Below are 20,879 nucleotides of genomic sequence, written 5' to 3'. Positions count from 1 at the left end.
TCTTTGGAAATTTGGGGAAACTGAATATTGGAAATTTTATCAGTTAATATAGCCAGTATTAAACTTTACACACACAAGTATCAGTGATTTAAAAAAATGTGTATATGCTGTTTTAAAATTCCGTATATCAGTCTCATAGTTGTTTGATTTTTAAATGAAGATCTCTTTGAGGCCAGGCTGTGTAAGCCTCTCTGAAACCGCTGGGGTCTTTTAGAGTTTACTTGCTTTCTGTTTTGTCCCCCACCCCAGCCCAGGTAGCCAGGCTTGGTTTAGAAAAAGAGCCATTTTTCTTCATTGCTTTCTCTCTTCTCATTTTGTCGCTTTTAAGGTTCTTGGCAGGTGGGAGGTTTGGGGGGGGCCAAAGTGAAATGATCTCATCCTTTAGCTATTTGGCTCGAGGGCCAGTATTTAATCTCTGTTTACACATCTGCTATGGGCCCGATGTGATGGTCCCAGCACACAGAGCCCACACTGCTTTCAGAGGTCTGCACTGCTGTGCAGGGAGTAGTTGTAGTTTCAGGTTGGATTATGAAAAACTAGTTAGCCTCTGTCTTCTCTGTGACCACCTAGGGAGAAGACTAGGTCTAACGGAAACTCAGACTAGAGTTTTTGTCAGTGCATCAAATTACCTGCCTGGTAATTCCAGATCTGAAATGTATTAACTTCCAGTGCACCAGGGCTTCAAAGGAATGTTTTGTCTTTTTACTCACTGGGTTAGCGTTGGTTTCTGTTTTTCCACAGACATTTGTGGTCCTGGGTAAGCACGTCAGTCACCCCATATTTTAATTTCTTTTGTTCGAATAATGGGAATGGTAATATTTTCAACACGCCCAAGAGATGGATGAAAATTTCATCACGAAGGGCTGTGAAATACTAAATGAAAACTTGGACCAGCGGAATATTTCTGCTTTCCTGATGTCTTCTTCAACTCTCTTCGTAGGCTAATGACGCTTACCTGCAGATGGCCATTGGAAACGCCCCTTGGCCCATTGGTGTCACTATGGTCGGCATCCATGCCAGAACTGGTAGGGAAAAGATTTTTTCCAAGCACGTGGCACATGTTTTAAATGATGAGACGCAGCGGAAATATATTCAGGTAAGCAGTTTGGAGGGCAAAGTGCTCTGGAGGTTAACATTCCCCGGTTCTCAAACTAAGTTTTGAGAGGAGGAGAATTATAGTGATAGGATATAGCATAATAGGATGCAAGTCCACTCTTTATGTAAGTAGTACTTGTATTTAAGACACCTTGCACTGTACTGTAAAATAGAAACCTTTTAGGTTTCATATATGATGTAAGACAGGGTGAAGTGTTGTGCTTTAATTACCTCAGTAGTGAAATAAAACTATTGCTGTTCGCTTTGGGAGTTTACTAAAGAATGACGAATTTAGAGTATTTTGCAATAATTCACATTTTGTTACTTTCAAGGTAGATTAACATCTAGGCTAAAAAGGTATGAATGGTAAACATATGGCTAGTAAATATTTTTAAATAATTTATAACAACACTTCGGTACACAAACAGATTTAAAGTATTTATAGTTTATTTTCTTAAAGTTATACCTGCCTCACATAAACCTGGTTACACTGCTGTTGGGTTAAACTTTTCTTTTTAGTGGGAAAAAACCCTCAACTGTAATCTAGCTTTTGCCAAGGTGTCAAAAATCCCAGGTTGTGTCTGTATAATGACTTTTGCTGGACGTTAACTCTAAAGCTTGAAGATGAAACTCTGAAAGTTTATTTAAAGTGTAAGATTCACTTAAAATGCCGCAAGTGCTTTCAGAATTTGTGCCAGACAGCAGTCACTATCATGTTCATGGATTATCTTTTTATTTCATTTCAATTCCAAGTGCTAAAGGTTATTTTGTGTCATGCTTTGTACCTTATTCATACATATTAGCATTTTAAGATATGATTTCAACCTGACCCCCTAATGTGAACTGTAGAACTTACAGAGTTCAAATATACTTGTGGAAATTCAAAACATTTCCATTTTCTTAATAACCACCATTGACCGTATCGAAGGCAAAAAGCTTTTAGTTGGGAAAAAACAAATGTGGTTTGGCTTTAATAGAAAACAGCTGCCAGTGATTAAATTTGCTAATTGTGTTCAGCTATACCATGGCCAAAGCTATAGTGTGTATAAGAGTTCATATAATTAGATAAATTGTCTTAAAGACAACATCTTCTTTAGACAATGGTATGATTACCATCATCTTATAAACTGATTTTTCTGTTTAAAAATATGCCTAGTATTTTAAAGACTTCTGGTTTATTTTGGAAGCTATACAGGACCTATCCTCCCTCCATTTTTCTTCCTTTTTAACTCTTCTCTTCCCATTAAAATGTTTTTCCCCCTTTTTCCCAAGGTGATTGGGGAAAATTGGCAAACCTACTGTATCTGAACTTTAGGAAGGTGTTTGACCTAAATCCAATAATATTCTTGTGTACAGATGTAAATATGATAAAATAATCAGGTGGACTCAGCTTGTTGAGTGAGAGAAGCCATGCATACTAAATAATGGATCCATGTCTGTTTGGGTGCATGCTAGGGACATGCCATGGGGCTCTTAGTGACCTCAATACTGTGCTATTCAACAATTTTAATGACCAGTTTGGATGACTGTACTGAGAGGTATATTTATCAGATTAACAGACAGTAAGAACAGAAGGGATAGGGTGTGCGTTCAGGTGGAAAAGAAATTTGCATTCCAGAAGTTCTTGACAGACTGAAGAAAAAAGCAGATTCTAAAAATATAATATTTAGCAATGATGACCGTAAAGAAATTTGGAAGTCTAACTCAGTTAGACTTCTAACAAGTCAAGTTAGACTTGAGCGAACAGTTTGAGCGATGTATATGAGGAAGAATTAGGGAATTTAAGTACAATAACAGCAGTACAGTATGGCTACTGGAAAGTCTAATGATAGCTTATGCTACATTATTAGATGTAATAATGTAGTATAAGTTCCACAAGGCAAGAGCATAGTTCACTCTCGTATCCGCAGCGTCTGGAATAGTACTCATGGTGGGTGCTCAGTAAATATTTGCCGAATGAATGAATACTCTAGAGGACGAGAGAGGTGAAAGTCTTCCTTTTTTTTATTCTAGTCCTTGATAAAGGAGACTCTTGGTGGGGGTCTGGGTAACTATAGATAATGAGAGAACTTTCTGGTGGAAGAGGGATTAAACTTGTCCCATACAGTTAAGGACCAGGTAAGGTATAGGAATGAAGGCTCATTTCTAATCAGTGTAAGGAAAGGATTCTTTCTTTTTTTAATCTTCTTATTTTGAAACAATGAGAGATGGGTAAGAGGTTGCAAAAATAGTACAAAGAAGCTTTTTAACAGGCAGAATTGCCCCAAAATAGGAGTAGGGCTGCTTTAGAAGATATGGGGGAGATCCCTACCACTTGATGTGTGCAAACATCCAGTTAACTGTTGCCCTTTCTGGTCTGTTGATTTCTCTGACACTTCTCTGCCGTTTTCCCTGGAGGCCATTGCTTAAACCTGAGGTTGCAAACTCACACAGCCAGGATAGTCGGGTAGCAGGTGAGCTGAGTGTTAAGAAGCCCCTGACCCTCGGGCTCTCTTTACTTTTCCTTTTTCATGTAGCCACAGGTAGAAGCAGTATTTTCATTTTCCTCTCAGCTCTGTGATAAGAACGGTGGACAGTTGATTACCAATGTTGTGTTAGTTTAACTATACTCCAATATAAAATAAAAACTTTAAAAAGTGGACAGCGCAAGCACAGTGTGAAGTGTCAGCTGAGTCTTAGCCTCCGCGTTACTGGAGTCACTTCAGCTCATTGTTACCTTGTAGGAATATGGTGCTAGTGTTGTTCCCTCTTCCTTTATTTTTTAGTGAGATAACTAGAATCCTTAATTTTTTTAAAAAGCATATGCTCCTATTTTTAAAATATTGACAATAACAAAAACAAAAAATTAGCATTGTGTGAGGCCAAATAAAGTACCAGTTTTTGATCTGTCTTAAAATAAACCCATAGTGCAGCTCAAGGCAGAATGCTGCCACCCCCATGTTAGCGTTTTACGAAATTCTTGATTACAATTAACTGAGTGATTTCCTAAGCTGTCTTTTAAATCTCTCTCCTCTTATTTTGGTATTTGGGTGAGGTTGAGTTGAATTATTCCTACAAAGGGACAGTTTAAATATATTATTTGAAGTTTAAGTCAGGAAGTGACACACTTAAAGGATCAGGTAGTAAATATTTTAGGCTTTGGGCTTCATAGGTCTCCGCTACAACTCTTCAACCCTGCAGCCGTGTGAAAGCAGCCAGTGGCCGTGTTCCAGTAAAACTCCATTTATAAAAGGGGCGAGTGGCCCGTGGGCCGTAGTTTGCTGACCCCTGGTAAATGTATAAACCCAAACCTTTTCTACGTTAAGATATTTGCTGAGGAGGTAATAGTGAAAGTCATTTAATAGGATAATTTTTCTTTTTCTTCTTTTAATTTTTTTTTAACATCTTTATTGGAGTATAATTGCTTTACAATGGTGTATTAGTTTCTGCTGTATAACAAAGTGAATCAGCTATATGTATACATATATCCCCATATCTCTTCCCTCTTGTGTCTCCCTCCCACCCTCTCTATCCCACCCCTCGAGGGGGGACACAAAGCACCAAGCTGATCTCCCTGTGCTATGCAGCTGCTTCCCACTAGCTATCTGTTTTACATTTGGTAGTGTATATATGTCCATGCCACTCTCTCACTTTGTCCCAGCTTACCCTTCCCCCTCCCCCTCCCCGTGTCCTCAAGTCCATTCTCTACGTCTACGTCTTTATTCCTGTCCTGCCCCTACATTCTTCAGAACCATTTTTTTTTTTTAAGATTCCAAATATATGTGTTAGCATATGGTATTTGTTTTTCTCTTTCTGACTTACTTCACTCTGTATGACAGTCTCTAGGTCCATCCACCTCACTGCAAATAACTCAGTTTCATTTCTTTTTATGGCTGAGTAGTATTCCATTGTATATATGTGCCACATCTTCTTTATCCATTCATCTGTCGATGGACACTTAGGTTGCTTCTGTGTCCTGGCTATTGTAAATAGTTCTGCAATGAACATTGTGGTACATGAATTTTTGAATTATGGTTTTCTCAGGGTATATGCCCAGTAGTGGGATAGCTGGGTCATTTGGTAGTTCTATTTTTAGTTTTTTTTTTTTAATTTTTATTTATTTATTTTATTTATTTTTTAGCTGTGTTGGGTCTTCGTTTCTGTGCGAGGGCTTTCTTTAGTTGTGGCAAGCGGGGGCCACTCTTCATCGCGGTGCGCGGGCCTCTCACTATCGCGGCCTCTCCTGTTGCAGAGCACAGGCTCCAGTCTTGCAGGCACAGTAGTTGTGGCTCACAGGCTCAGTTGCTCTGTGGCATATGGGATCCTCCCAGACCAGGGCTCGAACCCGTGTCCCCTGCATTGGCAGGCAGATTCTCAACCACTGCGCCACCAGGGAAGCCCCATCTTAACCATTTTTAAGTGTACAGTTCATCAGTTAGACTTTAAAAAAATTATTTATTTATTATTTATTTATTTATTTATTTATTTATTTATTTATTTATTTATGGCTGTGTTGGGTCTTCATTTCTGTGCGAGGGCTTTCTCCAGTTGCGGCAAGCGGGGGCCACTCTTCATCGTGGTGTGCGGGCCTCTCACTATCGCAGCCTCTCTTGTTGCGGAGCACAGGCTCCAGACGCGCAGGCTCAGTAGTTGTGGCTCATGGGCCTAGTTGCTCCGCGGCATGTGGGATCTTCCCAGACCAGGGCTCGAACCCGTGTCCCCTGCATTGGCAGGCAGATTCTCAACCACTGCACCACCAGGGAAGCCCTATTTTTAGTTTTTTAAGGAACCTCCATACTGTTCTCCATAGCGGCTGTATCAATTTACATTCCCAGCAACAGTGCAAGAGGATTCCCTTTTCTCCACACCCTCTCCAGCATTTATTGTTTGTAGATTTTTTGATGATGGCTGTTCTGACCGGTGTGAAGTGATATCTCATTGCGGTTTTGATTTGCATTTCTCTAATGATTAGTGATGTTGAGCATCCTTTCATGTGTTTGTTGGCAATCTGTATATCTTCTTTGGAGAAATGTCTATTTAGGTCTTCTGCCCATTTTTGGATTGGGTTGTTTGCTTTTTTGAGCTGCATGAGCTGCTTGTATATTTTGGAGATTAATCCTTTGTCATTTGCTTCGTTTGCAAATATTTCCTCCCATTCTGAGGGTTGTCTTTTTGTCTGTTTATGGTTTCCTTTGCTGTGCAAAAGCTTTTAAGTTTCATTAGGTCCCATTTGTTTATTTTTGTTTTTATTTCCATTTTTCTAGGAGGTGGGTCAAAAAGGATCTTGCTGTGATTTATGTCATAGAGTGTTCTGCCTACGTTTTCCTCTAAGAGTTTTATAGTGTCTGGCCTTACATTTAGGTCTTTAATCCATTTTGAGTTTATTTTTGTGTATGGTGTTAGGGAGTGTTCTAATTTCATTCTTTTACATGTAGCTGTCCAGTTTTCCCAGCACCACTTATTGAAGAGGCTGTCTTTTCTCCATTGTATATTCTTGCCTCCTTTATCAAGGATAAGGTGACCATATGTGCGTGGGTTTATCTCTGGGCTTTCTGTCCTGTTCCATTGATCTATATTTCTGTTTTTGTGCCAGTACCATACTTTCTTGATTACTGTAGCTTTGTAATATAGTCTGAAGTCTGGGAGCCTGATTCCTCCAGCCCCGTTTTTCTTTCTCAAGATTGCTTTGGCTATTCGGGGTCTTTTGTGTTTCCATACAAATTGTGAAATTTTTTGTTCTAGTTCTGTGAAAAGTGCCCTTGGTAGTTTGATAGGGATTGCACTGAATCTGTAGATTGCTTTGGGTAGTATAGTCATTTTTACAATGTTGATTCTTCCAATCCAGGAACATGGTATATCTCTCCATCTGTTTGTATCATCTTTAATTTCTTTCATCAGTGTCTTATAGTTTTCTGCCTACAGGTCTTTTGTCTCCTTAGGTAGGTTTATTCCTAGGTATTTTATTCTTTTTGTTGCAGTGGTAAACGGGAGTGTTTCCCTAACTTCTCTTTCAGATTTTTCATCATTAGTGTATAGGAATGCAAGAGATTTCTGTGCATTAATTTTGTATCCTGCTACTTTACCAAATTCATTGATTAGCTCTAGTAGTTTTCTGGTAGCATCTTTAGGATTCTCCATGTATAGTATCATGTCATCTGCAAACAGTGACAGTTTTACTTCTTCTTTTCCAGTTTGGATTCCTTTTATTTCTTTTTCTTCTCTGAATGCTGTGGCTAAAACTTCCAAAACTATGTTGAATAAAATTTTTCTTTTTAAATTGAGATATAATAAACCTTAGTAAACAGTGGAGCCTGTGAAGTGTACTAATCTTAATTGTACAGCTCAATGATTCTTCATATATATGTGATATTTATCAAGACATAAAATGAGGTCTGGATCATAGGAGATTTCAAGCAGCACCCCTGAAGTTTCCCTCATTCCTTTTCCCAGCCTAATTCCTCCTCCCATCAGAAATAACCACGGTTTTGACATGTGTCATTATTGGTTAATTTTGCCAGTTCTTGGACATCATTTAAATGAAACCTTGCAGTATATAATTATTTTTTTTATGTAGAAATATTGGTGAGAAGTAACTGTTTTCTGAAATATGGTAAAAACTATTCAGGGGGCTCTCTACTGTAACATGATTTCATCTTTGGGTTTTATGCAAACCTCTGTAGAATTTAAACTGTGAAAGTTGTTTGAAGTGGTCTCTTTCTCACAAAAATTAAACACACCACAGGGAGGGTTTGCTCACCATGTAGATCAAAGAGAAGTTGTATAGCTTATTGGCTAGCCTGAAATCTAGGGTGAGATGGAAATTGTTGGTAGGAACTTCAAGGACTTTGGTTGGTCTGCCAAATGCAGAGGTAGCCTTTGGCCCAAATTTGGGTAAAGCTTCTTCTACACAGATTAAAGGAAGTTCTTGATTATTTAGAGTCTTTATAATTCAGTCATTTCACGACATCTCTTGAAAACGTTCATATCTTGGGTGTTCTTTACTTGTTGGTAAAGAAGAGCAGGAAGAAAAGCTGAAATTGACATCACACGGTGATTTGTCCTCCAGATCCCCTCCATCCTTCCTCACCTTGTTCTGTGCCCTGGAAACCTGGCTTTTATGAACAACATGGACAGGCTCCCTTGCCCTCTGACTTCTGAACGGGGCAGGCGATGAGAGGACTGGAAGGCATTGTGTAGGTGGGAGAAGAACGAGTTTGGGGTGTTTATTTCCCTGGCTTCCTCCCTGTAGAGTCACTACACCCTTCCACCCAAGGCCGCAGCCATCTCCATACAGTTAGTTACCCTCTCTGGGTTTCTGGTAGCCACTCTTCTCCCTTGCCCCCTTAGAAAACAAGCTAGCCACAGCTTTGCAGCGTTGCCAGCTCATGGGTCCCGGTCTTACCCATGCCTTTGTAAAGTCCTTGGGACTACTACCGTCAGATTACCCAGTTTGAGTATGCCCTTTGTTTCCTGTGGATACCCTCCCTGATTCCTACAGATTAGTCTGTCTGTGTGCTGTGTTACAACACAGGTTTCTTTGGGGATTAGAAGATGAAGGAGTAATATTCATTCCAAATAATCTTTCTCGAGCTTTCACTGTTCCAAAAGGCAAAATGTCCCGTAATCTTCTATGGCAAGTTGTGTTCAATAACCTTAAGTTTGTAAATTCCCTGGTAAAAACATCATTCCAGCATCTTATGTCAGATATTTATATCCGCATTTCAGATTTTGGCATGTTTCACCAGTACTAGAATTTGTCAAATTTAGTTGTTCATGGAACATTTGTGAATTTATAATATGTTCGTGAATTGCTGAAAATGGTATAACAGAAACATTACTGCAGTGAGTGATCACAACTTGATTCATGTGTTGTATGCACATGTCATGGTTAGCTGATAAACACTCCCTATGCATCAGATTATATGTCACACATTTGTGGGTCAAGTGGCCTTATGCTACCTCCTGGCATTCGTGGCTCTGATAAACCATTTCTTAAAGGCAAGTTGTTTTGGTAGCAAACTGTTTACCCATTTAATAACTTCCTGGCATATTAAAACAAATTTTTAGAGGAAAATAGTGCTATCATTTCTCTTTCACATACATTACCTTTTAATATTACAGAACACCATTGTTGGGTAGAAGCACATTGTGGGGAATGCTGGTCTAAACTGTGCCACGTTTCTTTTTAGCTGGCAGCTAAATAGACATTTAACTTGGGGTGTTAACTCTTATATTTCTCAACCACATGCTTAAAAAAAAAAAAAAGTCAGATCACCCTGCAGTGTGAAGGCCTTGTCGTCAAATAAATAAAATCTTCGCTCAAATTGGTCATTTGGCATACATTTTTAGCTAACTTCATTACGTACGTGAGTGCTGTTTTCAAAATGGAATTATCACTTGTAATTTGTTCCTTTCTGTGAAGTGATGAACCTTTTAACTGGAAATAATGTTCTTTTATATATCAAATATTCAGACAAGTAAAAATTGAGAGCAGCTCTCTATTTCTTACCATACACTCCAGAAGAAGATTTAGTCCCAAACTATTAGTTTTCTTTAATTTTCCACTAAGTCCTACAGATCCTGAATATTTTAATACATTTAATACTTGCATTGGGACTCTTCATTAGAAGCAGCATGAGATTGCCTTCATCTGCCATCATCCCAAGTAGCTAGATCCAGATCAGGTATTAAAAAGTCTAGAATGAGTAATTCACATCAACTCAATTTTAATCATATACTTGTAAGAAAAGAATTCCTGTGGACACTTCTTGAAGGCTTGGCCTTTTTATGTATGGCTATGAATGTTAGTTGATATTGTAGAAATTAACTTTTCATCATTAAGTACACATTTTTTGAAAATCACATTTCGAGTCAAATATGTATTCCTTTAGTCTGAAGTTAGGATTAATTAGTAACTTAAATATCTCATGGTAATCCATTCCTTTATTAGAACCTTGGCAGTTTGTTGACAGAATTTAAATAGCTGCATGGAAAATGTTCTCAACTTATCCCTGTTCTTCATGTTCCTAGGCTGCACCACTAAACGCATCTGTGCTTTCGTTTTCAAGACTTTATTCTTACAGGGTACACTAGTGACAGGAACAGAAATAATTGATAAAATGTCTTCCTTATACTTCAGTAAGGAGATTACGTAAAAACAAAAAAAGTCTTCCTCAAGTCCTATTAACTAATGATAGTTTATAAAATAAAAGGCAAATCTAGCTAAAAGGGTATGATTGTAATTTGGTTTGGTTTTAAAAAGCATTTGTTTTCTGCAGTGATAAAAAATTGCTGTTTTTTGAGTTGATGCAGGTTGATTGTTTTAATGGTTCACTGATTTATCTGGATATAAACAACTCTCTCCAGGATTTGTATCCTGTATCACATACTGTGATACACCAAACTGTATATGTAATTGATATTTTTATGCCTTATCTAGAATATGCTGTAGTGCTTGCAATTAGATTGTTTAAAAATTGTGGTGAAATATTAACCATTTAAAGAAAATCTTTATTCAGCTCTACCATCTTAACCATTTTTTTTTTTAAATTTTTATTTATTTATTTACTTATTTTTGGCTGTGTTGGGTCTTCGTTTCTGTGCGAGGGCTTTCTCTAGTTGTGGCAAGCGGGGGCCACTCTTCATTGCAGTGCGCGGGCCTCTCACTGTCGCGGCCTCTCCTGTTGCAGAGCACAGGCTCCAGTCGTGCAGGCTCAGTAGTTGTGGCTCACGGGCTCAGTTGCTCCGCAGCATGTGGGATCCTCCCAGACCAGGGCTCGAACCCGTGTCCCCTGCATTGGCAGGCAGATTCTCAACCACTGCGCTACCAGGGAAGCCCCATCTTAACCATTTTTAAGTGTACAGTTCATCAGTTAGACTTTAAAAAATTTATTTATTTATTTATTTATTTATTTATTTATTTATTTATTTTTGGCTGTGTTGGGTCTTCGTTTCTGTGCGAGGGCTTTCTCCAGTTGCGGCAAGCAGGGGCCACTCTTCATTGCAGTGCGCGGGCCTCTCACTATCGCGGCCTCTCTTGTTGCGGAGCACAGGCTCCAGACGCGCAGGCTCAGTAGTTGTGGCTCACGGGCCTAGTTGCTCCGCGGCATGTGGGATCTTCCCAGACCAGGGCTCGAACCCGTGTCCCCTGCACTGGCAGGCAGATTCTCAACCACTGCGCCACCAGGGAAGCCCCACATCAGTTAGACTTTTAAGTGCAGAATGTTTTCCTAGAAACAATATTGATTTTTTAAAAAAATCAGTTTTAGTTAAATATTGTATGGGGAGAAAGTCATTAAGGAGCCATTAATGAGGACTCTGTAGAATCTGGAAAGGCTCAAGACATGGGACTTTTAGGTACTTTTAAAAGACCGGACCAGGGACTTCCCTGGCGGTCCAGTAAGGCTCCACCTTCCACTGCAGGGGGTGCAGACTTGATCCTTGGTTGGGGAGTTAAGATTCCATATGCCTCAAGGCCAAAAAAAAAACCAAAACATGAAACAGAAGCAGTTTTGGAACAAATTCAATAAAGACTTTAAAAAATGGTCCACATCAAAAAAAATCTTAAAAAAAAAAAAATTAAAGACTGGACCATGGGATGGGACTGAAAATGAAGGAGTGGTTGAGAATTATGATAAGTAGTCCAGAGGTTCCTTCTACCCTGTGCAAGTGGGCCCTCCTGCCTTTCTCCCTTATAGCAGAAAACAGGTTCACTTTCTGAGGGATTTGTAGCCTCAGGCAGGGTGAGATGTCCTACTCAAAACAGGCAACTCCAGTGAGGGTCTGTGTGTTGACAGATGAGACCTCTGGTTCCTTTTCTCCACTGGTCCCTCTGATGCTGGCAGCCAGGCTGTTATCCCACCTCAGGAAACAGGAGGGTTCTTCTCTGTGAACTGACCCAACAGAAAAGATGTACAGTTACTAACAATTAGTATTCTGCGTTCTGCTAATGAAAAAACTAACTTGCTGCCATATTGTCCTAAAATGAAGTTCCATTGATGAGCCCTGCCCATTCGGTGAGTTTCCTTTAGCTCCTTATTGCCTTACTCATAAATCTGCATGTTCACCTAGGATCATCAGACATTCAGGGAAAGTTTCCAACATGAAAGACAGAGACCAAAACACATGGCAAAAAAGGAGTTGAGAGAAACTGAATTATAGCATAGGGAACAGAAAAAACCCCTTTGATTAAAAAATTAATATCCTTAGATAAGGTTGTAACTATGAAATAACAATAGCTACAAAAAGAATTAAAACAAGCTTTCAGAAGTTAAACATTATAGCAGAAATTTAAAAATTAAATAAAAGGGTTATAAGATAAAGTTGAGGAAATCTCAGAACTATGAAAGATACGAGAACAAAAGAGTCAATTTATAAGGTCTGCAACTATTCAAATTCCAGGAAAAAGAGAACAGAGAAATTGGAGGGTAGGAAATAAAGAATTAATGCAGGAAAAATTCCCAGAGCTGAAGGACATGCATTTCTAGAATGAAAAAAGAGCTCACTGAATTCATAGCAAATGAATAGGAAGGATCTCACATCAAGGCTCAATATAATGAAATATTGGAGACCAAGGATAAAGAGATTTTCAGTGCTTCTGGAGAAAAGAAACAGGTCACTTATGAAGACTCAGGAATTAAAATGCCCTCATACTTCTCATTAACGGTTCTGGAAGCTGGAAGACAGTGGAGCAATGCCTTTGTATTAGTAAGGGAAAAAGTCTCCAACTCAGAATTCTATTCCCACATGAGCAGTCAAGTGTGAGTATAGGTTAAAGATATTTTCAGACAGGAAAAGTCTCAAAAATGTGACCCATCTTGTGTCACCCATGCTCTGGAATCATTATCATTGTAGCTAACACTTATATGGCGTTTACTGTGTGCTCACTGCAGCAATTTAGCACATATATATTCTCTCTCTCTCTCACATATGTAGTAAGAGGATGATACTATGATTTCTTTGTTTTACAAGTGGGGAAACTTAGGCATGGAAAAGTTATTTCCCAAGGTCACACAGCTAGTAAGTGGTGGAATTGGGATTTGAACTTGGATAGTCTTAACTCCACTATGTTATATTGCTAATACTTGAGGATGTACCCCACCAAAATGAGGGAAGCAAACAAAGATCCAGGAAACAAGATCCAGCACAGGAGCAGGGCAAAAGGAATTCCCAGGTTGAAGGTGAAGGGATGCTCTAGGATTGTAGCAGTACAAGGAGGTCTGGAATTCAGTTGATCTAGATTGGAACAGATAAGACAGAGGGCTCCAGGAAAAAAATGGAACAGATACACTACCTGATGTGTTTGGTCGTATTGAGAGTAGTCTCACTGTTGGAGAATGAATTGGTATCTACACAGAAAAGCAAAAAGATGGGGAAAAATACCTAAGAAAAAGGATATTGGCACTGTTTTGGACAGTATTTGTGTAGACATTATGAGGTATATCCTGAACATCGTGTTCACTGAGAACTGTGACTTGGGGGAAGAGAAGGAGAGAAAGGCGCGTGTGTGCATATGCGGGGCCAGTGCACGTAGTGTAAGAGATGAAATCTTCACCTTTCATAGGAGATAGAAAAATAAAAACTGGGAAAAAATCAAGCACTGTCAGCGTGTAGTATTTAGAAATATGGCAGTAGATACCAGAAGAAACGCTTAAGAGATTTGGAGTGGTTGCCTCTGGGGTGCTGGAATTAGGGATTGGAAAGGGTGAGGCAGGGGACTCTATTATTTGATAGAAGAACTGTGTGATTTTAAAAATACATACAATAACATGCACACAAAACATGGGATTACCCTTAGCTGTTCTCTCTCTGTCTCAGCCCATGTCATGTCAGCAAACCATGATTGTCCCGTGTTCAGATTACATCTGGGGTGATCCCTTCTTACCACCTGCACTGCCACCGTCTGGGTCTGGCACCTGACTGTCTTCTCTGGATGACTGCAGTGTCTCCTCTCTGCGCTTCTTTCCTTGCCCCTCTTCTGTTCAGTCTCTGTACGGCACCCAGAGGGATCCAGTTAAAATACAAGCCAGACTGTGATGCTCTCTTGCTCAGAGCCCTACAGTCGCTCCCTAGTTCAGGGAGAGCCAGAGCCCTTCCGGTCACTTCCCACATCCACACGCGCCTCTTGCCTGCCTGACCTTCTCCATAGCACTTGCCACCATCCAACACGTTAGATATTTACATATTCATTTTGTTTCATGTCCGTTTTACATATTTTGTTTCTCATCTGTCTTCCTTTATTAGAAAATATTCTCAATGAGGGTGAGGATTTTTTCTCTTTTTTTCTCCTGCTCTATTCCCAGAGCCTAGAGCAGTGCTTGGCACGTAGTAGGCACTGAATAAGGATTTATTGAATAAATGTATTGCTTTTACAAAAGTGAAAATTATATTTAAAAATACTACTAGTTTTTAAAAAGCTATTTGCAATTAGCTAAGCTAAGCAGCTCCTTGTCTTACTGGTTTAAGCGTCCCCAAGCAATTTGAAACTAAAATCCTGAGGGACCTAACTGAAAAAATTTGTTTCCATTTGGAAAATACTCATATGTTATCATCAGATTATGCCCCTTTAAAACTCTGTGCTGGGTGCTGTCAGTCCTTATGGCAAAAATTTACTGTAACGTTCCATGGTAACTGTTTATGATGGAGACTGTTGAGTTTCACAACTGATTGACAGCTAAGATTTCAGACAGGGTACTCTTAATATTTACTTTTTAAGCATAGAGTCTGTTCAGTGAGTGTAAATAAGCATCACAGATATCTTCAGTAAGGCACAGACACCTAAATTCTAATTCCTACAGTGTAAGGAAAATGACCCCCAGCCGTCTTAGCATCTGTTTGCCTTTCATTGGCTCATATAATTCTTGCTGTGTTTTGCTGCATATTAAAGCTGTTTAGTCTTTCATTGGACTGTTCCCTTTCCTAGCTTTGCCTCTCTTCTCACCTGTTCCTTCAGGAGACTTAGGATCCTTTTAATGATATCACATACATTTCCATGGCTACAGATCCAGTTCTGCAGCCACATGATTAGAATTCCCAGCAGGAGACGCTGGACTATGAGAGGGCAGGGCCTTTGTCCTAAAGCGAACACCCGATTAGGCGCAACAGCGCCGGCAGAACGCGGAGCAGGCAGATTCCCTGGGCTTTCTTAGCACTGGCTGGCAAAAGTCTTCCTTCTTGGAAATCAGCTGAAAGGTAACCTCCCTCCACGCTCCCACTCCTTAAATAGCATAGTATGGACAATCTTTGAATCCACAAAGGGCTTGACGTAAAATGTCTGAAAACCATGTTTCTCTGATGTTGAATCTCTTAGATTATAGCTCACTTCATAGAAGTAATTTATATTTGTGTTATCTGCTTACTGTGGGACCAAAGAGATTTGGCAGGCTTTTTACCTCATTGTTTTGTTTTGGTTTTGGTGATTTCACTTAGCTTAAGTGTTCTTTGAATATGTAGGTAATTACAGAGTAAGAGTTCTAGATCTTTGGTGATGCTTTCACTACCTGTTAACATTAGTGTGTATTTTGAGGGGGTTTACCCTTCCTGCTCAGACTTCTAGATGCACTTTTCTGTTATTAGATTGTATAATTCCAGCAACATACTCTGCTTTTCCCACTGGGTCATGAAACTCTTTCTTCTTTTAAGAGCAGATGATATTTCATTGTATCATTTTTAGGAAAGGAAATGAATTTGGGGGGAATACTAGTTAAGTACCAGGCAGTGTGCTATATATTTTTTCATATCTAATATAGACCTGAACATAGTCAACCTTTGGCTTCTGATGGGATTTCATTGTTCTTCTTACTGTGATAGGAACTGGGTCGTTTCAGTTTTTGTGAATGCAAGGTGAGAAACCTTAAAATAGTTTGTGCCAAAAATTGCTTTGGAGATCATTAAAATTAAGTGCTGCTGTTCTTGGTTGTCGTTTTTAATAAATTATCAATATTGCTATAGATGTCTAGATTTCAGTAAGACATCTGACAAAATCTCTCCTTGTAAACAAGGACATTTGTAGGCTGGTAGATAAAAGAGTAAATAGGATTCAATGCTAGTTGTAAAACTTGCAGAATTGTTCTGGAGAGATCTATAGTGGCACATGGCAGGTTTCTGCTCTTGTCCCTGGCCTGTTTGTGAATTTGGATAATGACTTAGAGGCATGTTTGCTTGCTGGTGGATGAGAAAGCTAAGAAGAATAACTGAAAATAAAATGCCCACTAAGGATTTTAAAAGATCACAGACTGAAGGATGAGTTGAAAGGGACTGATTGAATCTTAATTGTGACAGTTCTTGTCATCAGTTAAAAATATCACTATGAAGTTATAGACTGGATGAGAACTGGCCAAATTGTAGAAGAGATAGAAAGCATCTGAAATTTGTGACATCATGGGAATTTGTGGTGTGTATTGCATTTGTCTAAAAAGAACCGAAGGCCATGGTAACAGATGCCAAAGGTACAGAACAAAGGCAGTGTAGTAGTACTAAGACTACATTCTGCAGAATTGGCCAGGTCATGTTTGGGGTGTTGTGCTAGTTTTTATGATTATAGTACGATTTTTTTATTGTGTAATATTTGGGACGTAAAAAAGAATACATGTGATATGTAAGTTATGAAGCAAAGAATAAGATAGATGTGTAAAGGCCTTAATCCCAGCTTAAGAACTAGAACTTTCTGAAGATCATAGAATCTGTATTTTCCTCCTGTACCCCAGAAGTAACCATTATCCACAATTTGTCATTTCCTTGCTTTTTCAAAAATAATTCCACCATGTTATGTGTGTATTTCTAAGCAATATATTATTTTTAAGTTGTTTTTGAGTTGTATTAAAATGGTATACTAGTAGAAGAATCAATATTGTTAAAATGACCATACTACCCAAGGCAATCTACAGATTCAATGCAATCCCTATCAAAATACCAATGGCATTTTTCACAGAACTAGAACAACTAATTTTAAAATCTGTATGGAAACACAAAAGACCCCGAATGGCCAAAACGATCTTGAGAAAGAAGAACAGAGCTGGAGGAATTATACTCCCTGACTTTCATCAAGACATTATGATACTGGCACAAAAACAGACACATAGATCAATGGAACAGGATAGAAAACCCAGAAATAAACCCATGGCTTATGGTCAGTTAATTTACGACAAAGGAAGCAAGAATATACAGTGCAGAAAAGACAATCTCTTCAATAAGTGGTGCTGGGAAAACTGAACGGCTACATGTGAAAGAATGAAATTAGAACATTCTCTAACACCATATACAAAAATTAAATTCAAAATGGATTAAAGACCTAAGTGTAAGACCAGATACTGTAAAACTCCTAGCGGAAAACAGGCAAAACACTCTTTGACATAAATTGAAGCAATATTTTTTGAATCTGTCTTAGAGTAATGGAAACAAAAATAAACAAATGGGATCTAATTAAACTTATAAGCTGTTGTAGAGTAAAGGAAACCATTATCAAAACTAAAAGACAACCTACTGAATGAGAGAGAATATTTGCAAATGATATGACCGATAAAGGATTCATACCCAACGTATATAAACAGCTCATACAGCTCGACAAATAGCCCACTTAAAAAATGGGCAGAAGAACTGAATTGGCATTTTTCCAAAGAGGAAATGCAGATGGCCAACAGGCACATGAAAATATGCTCAACGTTGCTAATCATCAGGGAGACAAAAATCAAACCACAATGAGATATCACCTCACGTCTGTCAGAATGGCCATCATTAAGAAGTCTACAACTAACATGTTGGCAAGGATGAGGAGAAAAGGGAACTGTCGTACACTGTTGGTGGTAATGTGAATTGGTGCAGCCGCTGTGGAAAGCATTAAGGAGGTGTCTTAAAAAACTAAAAATAGAACTACCATATGACCCCGCAATTCTACTCCTGAGTATATATCCAGAAAAACCCAAAAACAGGGCTTCCCTGGTGGCGCAGTGGTTGAGAATCTGCCTGCCAATGCAGGGGACACGGGTTCGAGCCCTGGTCTGGGAAGATCCCACATGCCATGGAGCAGCTGGGCCCGTGGGCCACAATTGCTGAGCCTGCGCGTCTGGAGCCTGTGCTCCGCCACAAGAGAGACCGCGACAGTGAGAGGCCCGCACACCGCGATGAAGAGTGGCCCCCACTGGCCGCAACTAGAGAAAGCCCTCGCACAGAAACGAAGACCCAACGCAGCCATAAATAAATAAATAAATAAATAAATAAAATAAAAAAAAAACAAAAACCAAAAACACTAATTTAAACAGATACATGTAGCCTAATGTTCATAGCAGAACTATTTACAGTAGCCAAGACATGGAAACAGCCTAAGTGTCCATCAGCAGACGAATGGATAGAAGAGGTGGTACATATACACAATAGAGTACTGCTCAGCCATGAAGAGTGAAGCTTTGCCCTTTGCAGCTGCAGGGACGGACTTGGTGGGCATTGTGCCCAAGTGAAACAAGTCAGAGAGAGACAGTGCCGTCACTGACAAGTGGAGTCTAAAAGATGCAGCAGACTAGTGAACGTAACAAAAAGAAGCAGACTCACAGACACAGGGAACAAACCAGTGGTTACCAGTTGGGGGGTGGGGGGAGAAAGGCAATATAGGGGAGGGGGAGGTACAAACTGTTGGGTGTAAGACAGGCACAGGGATGTACTGTACAACATGGGGAAGACAGCCAGTATTTTGTAATAACTGTAAATGGAAAGTAACCTGTAAAAGTTATATATAATAAAAAAAAAGTTTTAAATGGTGTAATACTGTATATAGCATTTTGCCACTTGCTTTTTTTTTTTTGGCTGCATTGGGTCTTCGTTGTTGCCCGCGGGCTTTCTCTAGTTGCTGCGAGTGGGGGCTACTCTTCGTTGGCGGTGCACGGGCTTCTCACTGTGGTGGCCTCTCCTGTTGCGGAACACGGGCTCTAGGTGTGGGGGCTTCAGTAGTTGTGGCACGTGGGCTTCAGTAGTTGTGGCTTGCAGGCTCTAGAGCGCGGGCTCAGTAGTTGTGGCACACGGGCTTAGTTGCTCCACGGCATGTGGGATCTTCCCGGACCAGGGCTCGAACCCGTGTCCCCTGCATTGGCAGGCGGGTTCTTAACCACTGCACCACCAGGGAAGCCCCTTGCCACTTGCTTTTTACATTTAACGTTCTAAAATTCATGTATATCCATTGTTCTCAACCAGAGTTCCTCATCTGGACCGTAGAACACAGAAGATGATTTGAGTGCCCATTTTCTCATTCCTCCCAAGGCTGGGACACACGTAGCACCCTTTTAGGGTACATCGGAGAGGGGCTGTCTCATTACATATAATGGATGCTTTAGGCTAGCCAGCAGGGCTTGATTCTCTACTGGAACCTGGTGGAGAAAGGCTGAATTGTAGCTCTAGGTAATTCTTTTTTTACTGACGTAGTATGTTCCATTTGTGAGCATACTAAAGCTTATTCACATATTCTCCTATGATGGACATTTGGGTTGTTTATGGTACTTTTGATGTTATTGTTTTTGTGAACAAGCTGTGACCATCTTGTACCTTTCTCTGAGTGCACACGGTTAAATCTTTCTCTCAGTGTACATCTGAGTGGTGTTGCAGGGGACTGCTGCATTTTAGCGGGGACGTTGGTAAACTGGAGTGAGTACAGAGGAGGGCGATTGAGAATAGTTTAACCATATCATAACCAACCAACCATTATTTATTTTTATTTTCTTAGGGATTGAAGAGGTTAATGACCATTTGCCAGAAGCACTTTCCTACAGATCCATCGAAATGTGTGGAGTACAATGCGCTATGAGATCTGTGTGTGGCCTGTGAATATCACAAGAAACTTAAGCCTGGCGTGGACTTGTGGAATTGCCAACAGGCACGAGGGAAGAAGAAAAAGGAATTTCTGGTCTCTGAGTTCTGCCTAATGCAACTCTTGGTTTTAAGAACTGTGTTGGCTCTCATGTCACATCTGACTGCCAAGTGATTTTTGTGTCTTGCTTTTATTTTAAATAGTCGAAAAATTAAGTTCTAAAGACTTTTCCTCATAAGTTAAATGTGTAGACAACAGTCACAGGACAGGGTTTAAAATAACTTTTCCCCTCTAGAGCTGGAAGTTGCAGTTAGAGGATTAAAAAGGAACATTTGAGGATGGACTTAATTATTTCTGTAAAATATGGTAATTTTCACATTGCCTCTTATGAAGTGTTTATAGAAGAATATTTTTATATTTTCAACAAAAACATGGAACCATTTAATGAAACTTGATAGTGCTTAAATGTTGCTGAACTTTTGCCATCTTGCAATAGATTTGAATGTAAATGTTACTACTGTTACGTGTTATTTTTCTTGCATTTCAAAGCTTGCTTTTATCTTTTAAAGTGTGTAAATTTTAGTATTGGTCATCTCTTGGGACAGATACAATTAACAGGAAATAGAAGTTTGGAACACAAAGATGGTATATTAAACCAACAGAAGTTCAAATTCAGTAACCCCAGTGCATCAAGGTTCAAGGTTGGGGAGATGGATTGTCAAGCCAGGAACGGGGATGTTTTGCTGCCGCTGGTTCTTCCTAGAATAGGACTGCCCACGAGCGCCATCCTCCCGAGACCGGTGGTGGACAGCTGCCCCAGCTCCATCCTGCCCAGCAGAAGAAGAGGATGCCAGGACTCTTGGCCGCTGCCCGAGACAGTAGGTCCTGGGTCTGATTTTGCACAAACGAGGACTTCTTTTTGCACAGTGTCACCCCCAGATAATTGTGACGAATCACTGCGCTTTAGAGGTTGAGAGGACTCAGTGGATAGAGGCAGGTGGGGATAGAAAGTGGCCTG

The 20,879-nt window shown here is 39.8% G+C and overlaps 1 protein-coding gene across 2 annotated transcripts in view; it reads left to right on the top strand.

Annotated features, from left to right (window-relative positions):
• The window catches only part of PRPF18 (pre-mRNA processing factor 18), a 51,118-nt gene extending 30,743 nt beyond the window's left edge, over positions 1-20,375 (top strand). For both annotated transcript variants that reach the window (XM_059910426.1, XM_059910421.1), the window contains 2 exons: positions 941-1,096; positions 19,778-20,375. In XM_059910426.1, the coding sequence (XP_059766409.1) occupies positions 941-1,096; positions 19,778-19,858 (237 nt within the window). In that variant the 3' untranslated portion in view covers positions 19,859-20,375. The remainder of the gene's footprint in view (positions 1-940; positions 1,097-19,777) is intronic.
• The last annotated feature ends 504 nt before the right edge of the window (positions 20,376-20,879 follow it).

Source organism: Balaenoptera ricei, chromosome 2 (genome assembly GCF_028023285.1).
Source record: "Balaenoptera ricei isolate mBalRic1 chromosome 2, mBalRic1.hap2, whole genome shotgun sequence".
In the NCBI taxonomy this organism is placed as follows: Eukaryota; Metazoa; Chordata; class Mammalia; order Artiodactyla; family Balaenopteridae; genus Balaenoptera; species Balaenoptera ricei.
Note: the sequence above shows the minus strand (reverse complement) of the source record. Positions and strands in the feature narration are given on the sequence as shown.